Source organism: Cucurbita maxima, unplaced genomic scaffold, assembly GCF_002738345.1.
Source record: "Cucurbita maxima cultivar Rimu unplaced genomic scaffold, Cmax_1.0 Cma_Scf00033, whole genome shotgun sequence".
In the NCBI taxonomy this organism is placed as follows: domain Eukaryota; kingdom Viridiplantae; phylum Streptophyta; class Magnoliopsida; order Cucurbitales; family Cucurbitaceae; genus Cucurbita; species Cucurbita maxima.
Window position 1 is genome coordinate 192,369 of NW_019272049.1, and position 11,859 is coordinate 204,227.

At 39.5% G+C, this 11,859-nt stretch overlaps 3 protein-coding genes across 5 annotated transcripts; all 3 read right to left on the bottom strand.

The window, feature by feature from the left end:
• Positions 1 to 31: 31 nt before the first annotated feature.
• LOC111467289 (calmodulin-like) lies at positions 32 to 1,445 on the bottom strand. The gene is made up of 2 exons (XM_023112150.1): positions 1,181 to 1,445; positions 32 to 696 (listed from the first exon to the last, which is right to left on the bottom strand). Exons 1-2 carry the CDS (start codon positions 1,254 to 1,256, stop codon positions 323 to 325), a joined length of 450 nt encoding a protein of 149 aa, XP_022967918.1. The 5' UTR covers positions 1,257 to 1,445; the 3' UTR covers positions 32 to 322.
• A 2,357-nt stretch (positions 1,446 to 3,802) lies between these two features.
• On the bottom strand, positions 3,803 to 5,182 carry LOC111467234 (metacaspase-9). Its single transcript, XM_023112079.1, has 2 exons — positions 4,594 to 5,182; positions 3,803 to 4,514 (listed from the first exon to the last, which is right to left on the bottom strand). The coding sequence occupies exons 1-2, from the start codon at positions 4,943 to 4,945 to the stop codon at positions 3,913 to 3,915; spliced, it is 954 nt and encodes a 317-aa protein (XP_022967847.1). The 5' UTR covers positions 4,946 to 5,182; the 3' UTR covers positions 3,803 to 3,912.
• A 144-nt stretch (positions 5,183 to 5,326) lies between these two features.
• On the bottom strand, positions 5,327 to 8,448 carry LOC111467267. 3 transcript variants are annotated; one of them, XR_002714501.1, is made up of 5 exons: positions 7,951 to 8,448; positions 7,286 to 7,410; positions 6,825 to 7,072; positions 6,672 to 6,729; positions 5,327 to 5,782 (listed from the first exon to the last, which is right to left on the bottom strand). XR_002714501.1 is itself a non-coding variant. In XM_023112125.1 (4 exons), the coding sequence occupies exons 1-3, from the start codon at positions 8,354 to 8,356 to the stop codon at positions 6,866 to 6,868; spliced, it is 738 nt and encodes a 245-aa protein (XP_022967893.1). In that variant the 5' UTR covers positions 8,357 to 8,448; the 3' UTR covers positions 6,236 to 6,729; positions 6,825 to 6,865. The 3 variants fall into 3 exon arrangements, 2 of the variants coding, with proteins under 2 accessions (XP_022967893.1, XP_022967892.1); XM_023112125.1 differs by lacking the exon at positions 5,327 to 5,782 and having other exon boundaries at positions 6,236 to 6,729; XM_023112124.1 differs by lacking the exon at positions 5,327 to 5,782 and having other exon boundaries at positions 6,236 to 7,072.
• Between the last annotated feature and the right edge of the window lie 3,411 nt (positions 8,449 to 11,859).

Below are 11,859 nucleotides of genomic sequence, written 5' to 3' on the forward strand. Positions count from 1 at the left end.
GTAATTTATAGAAATAAAAAAGCAACCAGCCTTAATCCAAATGATGTAATAATGCACAAAAATTAAACCCTACAGAGAGACGAGAAAAAGAAAAAGAAAGAAAGAACAGCGAAGACAGCGAAGACACATTTTCTTAGTCACATGATATGATGATACATTCAAACTGAAAACGTAACAAACAGAGAGCAGACACTATTTTCTATCATAGATTTGGATTTAAACTCAAACGGCAAACCCGGAGGATCCAATTATAAAGTTAACCAGCCCTCCCTATTTTTGCTAATTTGTTTTTGGATTGGTGATAGTGGAAGGATGATGACTTTCACTTGGCCATCATGACCTTGACAAATTCGTCGTAGTTAATCTGGCCATCGCCATCCACATCGGCTTCTCTTATCATCTCATCCACCTCCTCCTCGGTCAGTTTCTCGCCGAGATTGGTCATCACATGGCGCAGCTCAGCAGCGGAGATGAAGCCATTCTGATCTTTATCGAACACACGGAATGCCTCTTTCAACTCATCCTCCGAGTCGGTATCCTTCATCTTCCTAGCCATGAGATTTAGGAACTCTGGGAAGTCGATTGTTCCATTGCCATCAGCATCGACCTCATTGATCATGTCCTGAAGCTCCGCCTCCGTTGGATTCTGACCTAGCGACCTCATAACAGTACCAAGCTCCTTGGTTGTGATACAGCCTGTAAGATCGATATAAAGGCAAAGAAAAATGAGTGAACTGAATTCGTGATATCCTCGTGGATTAATTGGCATCCAGCGTAATTTAAATGTTCACTCAGAATCCAGAATCATTTCACTGGAAAACAGAGATTCCACGAGTTCACGAGCTCATACAAAACTATAAATCAAACTTGAATCGCTTAAGGATGAATCGCTTAAGGATGCAGAGATCCGACACGAACGAACAACATTAATGAAGCCAATCCTAATCCTCGATCAACCGAACCGAATCACAACAAAAGCGATAAAGAAAACCGGAAATGAACAACAAAAAAAATCGGTATAAATAACAGATAAACATAGAGAAAGGAGAAAAATCTAACGGAAAACAGAGTTAAGCCAGACGAAGAAACGGAAACCAGATATCCGGCACACTGACTGACGAGAACATGAGAAAGAAAGCAATGCAGAATCATAAGAAAAGAGAATAGAAATATAACGAACCGTCGCCGTCCTTGTCGAACAAGCTGAAGGCCTCCTTGAACTCAGAGATCTGATCATCCGTTAGCTGATCCGCCATTGCTGTTCACTCGAGAAGATAATCGAATGAAGTAGTCCTTTTCTACAAGCAAATCATCCAGAAGAAATATGCTAAAACTATGCAACCTATAGAGAGAAAGTTAGAGAGAGAGAGAGAGAGAGAGAGAGAAGGAATCTACCGGCCGGAGAAGAAGAAGAAGAAGAAGAAGAAGAAGAAGAAGAAGAGGGTTTTTTATCCGTTTTTTGTTCGTAGTTGTTGCAAGGAATAATGAGAATTGGCTTGACTTTTATACGAGCGCTCCACCTCTTCTTTAAATGCTCTGAATAGGGACTTTTTTCCTTCCAATTTTACCCATTTACCCTTCTTCTTTTTCCATAATTACCATTTCCATTTTCACCTTTTCTTTTCCTAGTCATTTTGTTTGCAAATTTACCATAATGCCCTTCTTGAGCAAAACAGAAATAAATAAATAAATAAATAAATAGCTCTTTATTATTTGGGTTTTTATTATTTCTTTTATTTTCCTCCTTTATTTGTCTAAATATTTATAATATTATCATCCCCACCTCTATTTCAAGTTCCACGTAAAAGAGATTCGGTATCTATCTGAATGGTTAAACAAAAACTTACTAATCAACTTAACCTCCATATCTATGTTACGGGAAATGAAAAATATAGTTATTTTATTCAAAATCTAAATTAAAAAACACATTATATTGGGTTACTTCTCTAAAACAAAACATCTTTTAACTATATTAAACAATAATTTAATTATTTGCCTCCATATTAAAAAAACAAAATAAAATGGAGTTAAAAGATGAAAAGTGGAGGGTATTTGAGGAATTTATAATGTTAAGATTGAAATAGCTCGAAGGAATCTTTAAAGGAAAGACCCATCTCTTTTAAAACTTAAATATTTATATTAAAATATATTAATATAAGCTCAAATAATAATAGTAACGATCTCACTTGATATAATTATGAAAACGTTCGTGTTGATAACTAAACTCGGGTGTTGTAAATACGAACCTTATAATTTATTTTAAGTTATACAAAAAGGGGAAAAAAGGAAACAATCAAGGGCATTTGAGGTATTTCGAGGTCCCAAAAACGAAATTGGAATTTGCAACATATAAAGGCCAACTCAAGAGGGATAAAACGGTAAAATAACATAGAAAGGCACTGAAAAAAAAGGGAAAGGAAGGCCATCCGGACGGAATCACGTACGATCCAAATCAGAGAAATCTTGTTCATTTTACTGCCACGTGGAAAGAAGAACAAACAACACCGTGACACGTAAAGCTTGAGAAACTAATACTGTGGTAGTGGATGTAGCAGATACTGCCCTCCTCCCACCGCGTAACGGTGAAAAAAAAAAACGGAACGGGAAACAAATTTTTTAATCGGAAAAGAAGGGAAGTGGATACGCGGTTTGGACGCCACCCGGTCGTCTCCTTCACTTTTGACTGCCACATCAGCCTATTCTGTGGTAGGACCCACAACACCCTGGCCCCACCCTCCTTAAATTTTTTTTTTTAAAATTTTATAATATATTTAAATATACTTTTTCGATATTTTTCTTTTATAAAGTGTTTTTAAAATGGAAAAAAATTACAAATTTAGATTATCAACTTAAATATTTTTAAACTAAATTAAAAATAATCAAAGTATTTTTCTTTTGATTAAATTATAAATTCACTTTCTTTGTTTGAGAAAATCAAAAGAGTATTGAATTGATCGTAATAGATATGATAATGATCCTTAAATGATAAGTCATTCCATTAAATCTTACTCATTATTCGAAAAATATTGATTAAATTATAAATTTAGTCATTGAATTTTTAAGTTATCTATGGGACTCACTAAAAGAATCTCTCGATATCAATTATAGACCAACGGACGTGAACAGAGGGTTTGAAAGAAAGCTTGATCCTACAGCTTAAACGACTTGAATGACTCATTCCATAAGTTGAAGCAAGCTACCCCTAACAGCGAGGACTAGGCTTGGTTTGGTTAGTAGTGCCCCTTGTCCTGTAGGCTCTCCGGCCCATGAATTCTTCAGAGCGGGACGGCAGGATCCAATAGCGTTCTGTTAGATTAGATAGGAACAGATTTGATAAATAATGATAACTTGAGGAGTATTAGAACGGAAAAATCCAACTTTCCGAAAAATGAAACGAAACCCGCTTGATCGATATGAAAAAGATGCGCTCAAAAAGACCTCCTACACGTTCAGTAGTTCAGTCTCATTTTTCTTTCTTCTCATCCAGCCGCTTTATTTACCGAGCCGAGTGTTTGAGTTCAAGAAGGTGAATGAGTTTACAGGATTGAAAGATCAGCTTTTTATACTCAAATTACACCATATCAACGGTATTGGAAATTGGTAATGAATTTTAAAACATCTTTGTTAGACCTTTTAACATTAAATTCGGTCTAATATGCTCTTATATATTTGACTTTTTGTTCAATCGATCACTAAAAGTTCATTTTATAGTTCATTTCTTAACTTAGTCAACGTGGACATTAAATACTATTTTAAAATTCGGGTTTCCTTTGACATAAAATTATAATTATAGTATATAAACTTGATCAATTAATCCATTTTTATTGAAGTTTAAAAATAATAAAAATAAGCAGAGTTTGATTTATTTCATTTCACTTCTTCACCGGTCTGCTATATGGGCGGAGCATGAGCTCATGGGTTCTGGCACAAGAACATTGCCTCTGCATTCTCATCGCTGCAATACAGGCAGGGATGCTGCTGCCCCAAGCCTTGCTTCTTCAACATTCCTCTCGCCATCACCACCACCTGTTTGTTCGAAAGTGCAGCAGGGTTCTCCTTCAGCACGTTCTCGATCGCATTGCTGAATGCGCCATATGCTTTCCCCGCTGCATTATCTGGGTTCATGTCTGCTGAACTCTCATTTGCTTGGCACCCACTCAGCAGAATCCCTGCATCGGGCTTCAGCGAGTCGATCGTGTCGAGTTCGCGCGAGTCCAGCTGAAACTTGAGACTAGCGTCTGCTCCGAAGGATTCAAGCAAGTGTGTTCCAATGTCTGTTGTGTTGATGTTGGTATGCAATGAAAGGTGTTGTAGAATTGATTGGAAGGGGATGGTTTTTGCCTTTGCAGCGTCCGGGGTACATCGGAGTTGGAGCTTTTCGTCATTGATAATGGTCGAAGGTCCAATCTGCTCTTTCTCCTTGTCAATCAGACCTCCGCTATGGCACGAGTCCGAAATCATGGTGAAGCTCGTTCCTTTAGGCAGGCGGTTTACAAGACGACGAAAATCGATATCTGCAAACACAAAAAACTCAGCTGAATTATTGCAGTTTCATGAATCACTTTCCTAATCTAAATAACAACACAGACAAACCTGTAATGAGATTGAAGTCACAGGGCACAATGGCCTCATCTTGCCGAGAGAAGTTTCCATGTTTCATGGATGGAACTCTGGTTCCATGTCCACTGTAATGAAAGAACAGCACGTCTCCTGATTTTGCCTTACCAACCATTCGCCCGAGTGAGCATTTGATGTTGGCACCAGTCGGCATCAACAACGAGCCTGGCTCATCGGTCAGCACCTGAATATTGCTCTCTTCAAAACCGAACCTGTTCATCAGTGTCTCTCGCATGGCCATCACATCATTTATGCAGCCATGTAACTCATACTTGGTATTAGGGTAATTACAACCCACCAGAACTGCCATCCTCTTCGTTGCCTCCATCGTTACACAAATCTCTCTCCTCTTTCGTTCTCACACTTGTTCGATATGAAGGGCTTCAGAATTTAGCTTCTTTATATAAACATGCTAAAACAACAATATCTCAATGTCCAAACTTGCATTCTGGTACAAGCAACCTTCTTGCTTGCTCCCTTTAGTTAGCTTTCAAGCTTAACCATCCTCACATTCACATACGTACAAGTTAAGTCCCAATGAAACAGGTGTTCTAAACTTGGCAACTTCTCTTTTGAGAGGAACAGTAACTAAGAATGATCAGTAACTAATGAAAAGCTTTCAAGATGACAGGATAAGAAGTTTCATACATAATAGAACCTTTTCAATTTACACAGCTAATCTTGGCTAAAAAAGAGTATTCAGTCATGCTTATGCCTCCAAAACTCTTTTCACTATTCAAGTATTTTCATCATCAAATAAGAAACTACAAAATCACGCTCAATAGACATTGTTTTCCTCGTATGGAACGAGACCATTTCATTGAAAAGTCGGAAGCTACAGGGAGGTCAAAGAGGAAGACGCTCTGCAGAAAAAGATCCTAGGCAAAAGAATTACAGAAAACGAATTTGCGAGAGTATTCCAGGAGCAAGAAGCAACAAAGACTATAAAGATCCCACATATCTTCCCACAATCTGCAAAATTCTCCTAAATTTCCACAAAAAGGCTAATGTTTTTCCAGGGAATTATCAGCCAACTTACATGATGCCAATTTTACCATACAGCTTCTACCGAACGTGGAAATTATAAACCCCCCGAACAGCTTCTACCGAGTTCTTTTGAGTAAAAATATAATCCCAAAAAAGAAAGCTGGCTGATTCAACATATCTACAACAGAAAGAAAACTGCATACACTAACAATAAAATTTCAGCATATGAGCACATTCATGTGCCATAAGAAGGTGGAAAACTACATTGAGTAATTGAAAATATGAATATATAGAGATGTTAGAATTTACAACGTTTATTTTCAACTTTGTGAAGCTAAAATGAATAGAACTTGCAAGAAATGTGCCACAATATAGTTCAGCGATCAGAAACTCAGATGTCAAACTTTTCTTTACAACGCTTTTCAATTTATGAATAACAATGTTTTATCAAAAAGAAAGAAAATAAAAAAAGGTTGAATTTCAACTCAACTAAATTGTTTAAGCTTTGTCAAGTTTACAGCTGAATCCTATGTATATACACTGTTTGAGAAACCTCAAAAAGTGTGCACCTAGGCTCAGGTAAGGCACCTCGCCTTGCTTGAGCATGAACGCTTAAAGACAACATTTAAAAAAATATATATATGAAATACTTGGGCAAGAACTGTGGATTAATCTTCTCCATTTGACATTCTCTCTCCAAGCTCCGTTCCTCCCTCCCACCAATACTTGTGGAGGCACATGAAAAATGATACTAGAAGAGGAAAATGTGGAGGGGCTATAAGTCTAATGATGGGAGAAAATAGGGATGAAATCCTACTTCGATGACGACTTCTAATGTAATTTTGTACTGTAGAGGTTGAACGTAATGCTCGACTTTCATTTGCTCTATATCATGATTGATACTAATTACTAATATTATGTATAATTGTGCATATACATTTTATTTATTATGAACTTTATCACATTGAAGCCTTCATAGATCCAGAGAACCATTGTGCTTTTAGACTTTAGTGTACTTCATACATTATAAAGAATACTGTATACAAAGATGTAATAATTTATCTCACCTCACGACAACTTGATCACAAATTTCCTAAATTTGAAATACAATGCTATCCCCTCCACCTAGCAAAAAAAATCTCCAAATGTGAAAAACAAGAGATCGAATTTTAGGAAAAGGGAAATAGAAGGGATGAAGAACAGCCGAAGAATATTCTTACCGAGACCTAAATAGGGGCTGAATTAAGATAGCTTATTGCAACTAAAGATCTTTCCAAACTTTAAAATCTGAAGTCGAACTATTATAGTTTATAATACCATCTTGACACCCCAGAAATAATGTAGTCCGAACGGGATCCATGTTTATCAGTGCATGGGCTGTTCCTCTTGGACTTGCTGCAACAGCAACCTCATCCGCACTGATTATCACTTCAGCATATCCCTTATCGCCTACCTTGCTGTTCTCCAACTGTATAGGGTGGATAAAGATACAAACAATCCATATTAGTAACAGGATAAGAGAATTAATTATCTATAAAAATAAAACAAGATCGTTAAGACATTTAATTTTGAATTTTACCTTTTTACATTCAAGGAAACAGTTCCCAGCTCTATGTCACATCCATAAAATGCTTAATATAAAACAAACAAATGGTTTTCAATCTCCTAATCCTTAGCTTACCCTGAATTTTGTTGTAGCCCCCCATAGGACAAATGTCTCGTTACATGTATGATGTCTGTGGTTTCCCCTCATAGCACCAGGTTGAATTTCCCCAATATGAACAGAAGCACAGGACACTGCTCCACCTGCAAGAATAACGAAATGATCACTGAAATGAACGAGGGCTTCAGTCGGAAATCACAAAGCCGTAAACCAGGTAATAGGAATTGAAGAACTAAATGATTTTGGAGCACTTATAGGATTAAATAAATAACTGGGTTTGGTTTCCAGTGGCTGTGGATAGAATTCCATGCAGTTTCAGTCTCAAAGAAATGAAGATGCGCGTATAATTTAACACCCAGAAAACTCATAATAGGCTACGTAGACACCCACAAGCCGAATTCAGCGCAAACCAAACGGAACACTAATGAATTCAAGCCAAAAGCGAAGATGATCGGATTACCAGGAATGCCAAAAACTCATAATAGGCTACGTAGCACCCAAAAGCCGAATTCAGAGCAAACTAAACGAAACACTAATGAATTCAAACCCAAAGCGAAGATGATCGGATTAACAGGAATGCCAAAAAACTCATAATAGGCTACGTAGCACCCAAAAGCCGAATTCAGCGCAAACTAAACAGAACAGTAATGAATTCAAACCAAAAGCGAAGACGATCGGATTACCAGGAATTCCAGAATCAAGCGCAAGGGAAATAGGATCGAGTAGCCAGCCCCTTTTGTCCCTGGAAATCGGGGAAGGAAATCCAGACTTGAAGCGAACGAGGTTGGCCTTGAGATCGCCGTCCTTGCTCCACGAATCAGGATTCTGTTCAAAGCGGGAGGAATCAGGAGAGGAGAATTGAGAAGAAGAGTGCTGGATTCTGAGAGAAATCCATGTGAGTAACAGGAAAACAGAGAGCAAGAAAGGGAACGCGTGAGGCTTCTTCAGAAAGTTCTTCAGAAACGAGAATAAGAAGCGTAACGAGAGAGAAAGAGTTCGGCCATGGGATTGAATGTGAAATGGAGTCTCTAAGCTTTGTGGATTGCTTGAAGATAACAACGAAATTGAGGTCCTTCTAGGGTTCGCCATTGTCGTCTCCTCCGTCAAAGCTTCGCTTACTCACCACTGCCCAACTGCCTGCTCTGATATTCTCTCTGTTTTTTTGTTTTCTTCGGGCGATAATGATTTAAAAATAAGTTTGTATTTATTGCAACAAAATGATTGCAACTCAACTTTATCCGATAATTTGAACAACCTTTCTTTACCACTTCTTTCAAATGTATGATTGAGATGCCTTGATTCATATCACATGGGCTTCAGTGCAATGTCGGCACACCGGTGTCGTTCGATATTTTCCTTGAAAGATCCTTTTAAAAGGAAGACGCTTGAGACGCTCGTCCGACAACTATTGTCCATACTCAAACACACATATATACTACAAGATAGCTCGCTTAGGTCACATGACATAGGAATGATGGAGAACTAACATCATGCCTCCCCCATATAGTATATTTTGAGGCATTACGGGTATATGACCTCATGTAGTGTCCCTCAAGCATCCAATTGACACCAAATTTGATGAGCTTTCATCTTTCATATAGACGGAGTTAACTCTAGAGCCGCATATCGAAACTCATATCAAAACTTCGACTTCTGAGGTTATGGCCTAAGACCCCTACCCAGCCCTCTTCGAGTTTGTCTTTGACACTTGTGTCGCATCGTTCTTTCGAACCTTGTGTATGCCTCATGAATGCACATTCTTGGTGTGTTGGATGATGCATTGTTCTCCTCGGTCGTATCATGGTACTTTTCAATCTTGACCCTCACATGGCCGGATGGACGTCACTTGAGGGTTGCCCCTTGTCTGTCTAGTGTGTGGGGGTCAAACCTACTTTCTCTCAGTGAGGTGTTTCAATTCATGTCACATTGAAGAATAAATTTTGGGTGAATCACTTAGAGTTAGTGTTTATTTAAGGTATTTGAAGGCTTATTTACAGGCTAGCCTCATAGAACATATATAGTGGCTAATTATAGTAATAAAATATCAATGTTACAAACTCTTTAAATGTATCATTTATGGTCAAAGGGTTTTGAGGCTATATAAAGTCAGTATGTTATCATGGTAGAGGAGACTTGAAAAATGTATGTAAAAGAAGCATTTGTGTTTTCTTTTGCCAATGACTAAGTTTCTTTGTCATATGTAGTTTAGGTTACATGTAGAATCGTTCAAGCTAAACATGATCAATCTTGCCTGTGGAGTGATTTGATTCTCAAACAAATGTTTTTGAGATGGATCAAGGTAATTTGAATTTTACTTTCTCTTGGGGTGATTCTTTATCATTAGGGTTAATTTAGATTGCATGTTTAGAATCATTCAAGTTAGACATGATCGATCATGCTTGTGGACTGATTCAAATCTCAAACAAGTGTTCTTGCCTTGAGATATTCGATCAACAAGGTAATCTGTTTCAAAGCTTTCCCTTGGATTGATTCCTTATCAAGTTGTAACACTCTGCCCACTTAACCTAGTCATCATCCTTAATGATTTTCTCGGAGGCACAATCGTATTGTCGATTGTGACACTTTTCCCCACTTAATCTCAAAATCTAAATATCGAACTGGTTGTTTACTTGACCCATTAACTTCTTCGCACTCTTAGAATGAATACAGAAACTTGCACACTACTTATGGACTATCCCACTGTCGAACCTTCTCTCAGTCTCTGAGACGCGCAACATAAGCATTGTAAAACACAACTTGCTCAATGGTTGTGGGCTATCTCTCCGACCTAACTTTGCCCACTTTTCAGACTTAGCCCAAGACTTACCAGACAAATCATGACAAAAGCTAGCATCAAAATTTTTCGCTTGAGCTAGGGGGAACACACCCTAAATGTGGCCATCATGGCCCAAACCGTCGTATTCTCTGAGCCGCATAGAGATCTATATCACAACATTCTCTCGTCATGGCTACACCCCTTTATGGTGACAATGCGGGGATGTGTACTATAATGTTCCTTTGTCATGGCCACAACCCTTTTCGAAAGCAAGGTCTATAAGCTTGTAATTCATCCTCGTGTTGGCACTACACTTCAGTCAACTTCTCAACTGACCACCTTCATGTAGCAAATTCTGTACCGACACTTCTCTGGTTTTGTTGTAGTTTTTTCACTATGTCACCCACATCCATCCTGATACTCTCTTCTTGAGCAGGTCTTGACACTCATGTGATTCATCCACCTTAGGCACTAGGCTATGGCTCAAGGAACACACGTGTGCTCGCTTCTTGGATCGCTTCTTCAGAATGAGCAACCCATTTTCTTGAGCACTCCCCCACTTAACTCAACTACCTCTTTTGCAGCAATGTCGCCTACCCAAATGGACTTGCGTTATGCACATTTGCACTTGACCGACCCATCTATCATCTGACCCCCGACTTCTTTCCTTGCAACCATTGGCATTATTTCTCTTTATTCGAATGACTCTTCTTAATGCATCGACCTGGTACATCTTATGATTCACTGTCTTCCATTTGAACTTCCCAGCCCTTGGCAAAATGAGCTTGGTTCGTAATTTACTGACGTGTAAAACTCCTCCTCAGAGAGTTTGGCTTCAACCCACAATGTTATTCTTGATTCTTACTCGTAACAGTCCTGATGCACTCGTGACACACCTGCAATTTTTCATTCAACCTTCAAGTTCTCTGTCTTGTTTAACTGGACACACAAAGTGTGCCTCTAATACCAATTGTCACAGTCGTACATTTTCAACCGTGGCGTTGTGATTTTGACACGCTCATGACCAGCTTTGAGAAAAACTCAAGCTTCATTCATATTTTTTTCCCGACTTTGGGGCTTCATCAAACCTTAGGCGAGGTTTGTCTTTGCCAATTGAACACAACTTGTATGAACTAAGCTTGTTTTGAGACATACACTGCTCATGCAGGCATGTTCAATTGTCTGGGACTCCCAATTTCCTTTACACTAGGCCAAGTTGTTCGACTCGACTTTGCCTCTACTCTAAGTCAAGGTCTCTCATAAGCAACGTCGCATCTCATCATCATTTAGGTTCCCATTGAATAATCCATGCATCGTGATGTCGTCCCATGTCTCAGGATAGCTTGACCATCTTAACTTGCTCTGACATATCAATCCGAACTAATCCACGTGTCATTCATCTCATCGAGGCATTCTGAACATCAATCCATCTAGGTTCTATCACATTTACAGAATCCATTCCAGATAGCGGGTGCATAATCCAACCTCCAACACATAGGTTGGGGCATAATGTCGACACAGGTGACATTGTCCTTGAAAGACCTTTTCAAAGAAAAGACAGCCCTGACATTCGTCCCACAACTCTCGCCCACGCAGTGACAAACATATGTGCCACAAAGTAGCTGACTTAGGCCACAAGACCTAGGAGTGGTGGAGAGGTAACACCATGTCCCCCCCCCCCCCCCCCCCCCCCCCCCCCCCCCCCCCCCCCCCCCCCCCCCCCCCCCCCCCCCCCCCCCCCCCCCCCCCCCCCCCCCCCCCCCCCCCCCCCCCCCCCCCCCCCCCCCCCCCCCCCCCCCCCCCCCCCCCCCCCCCC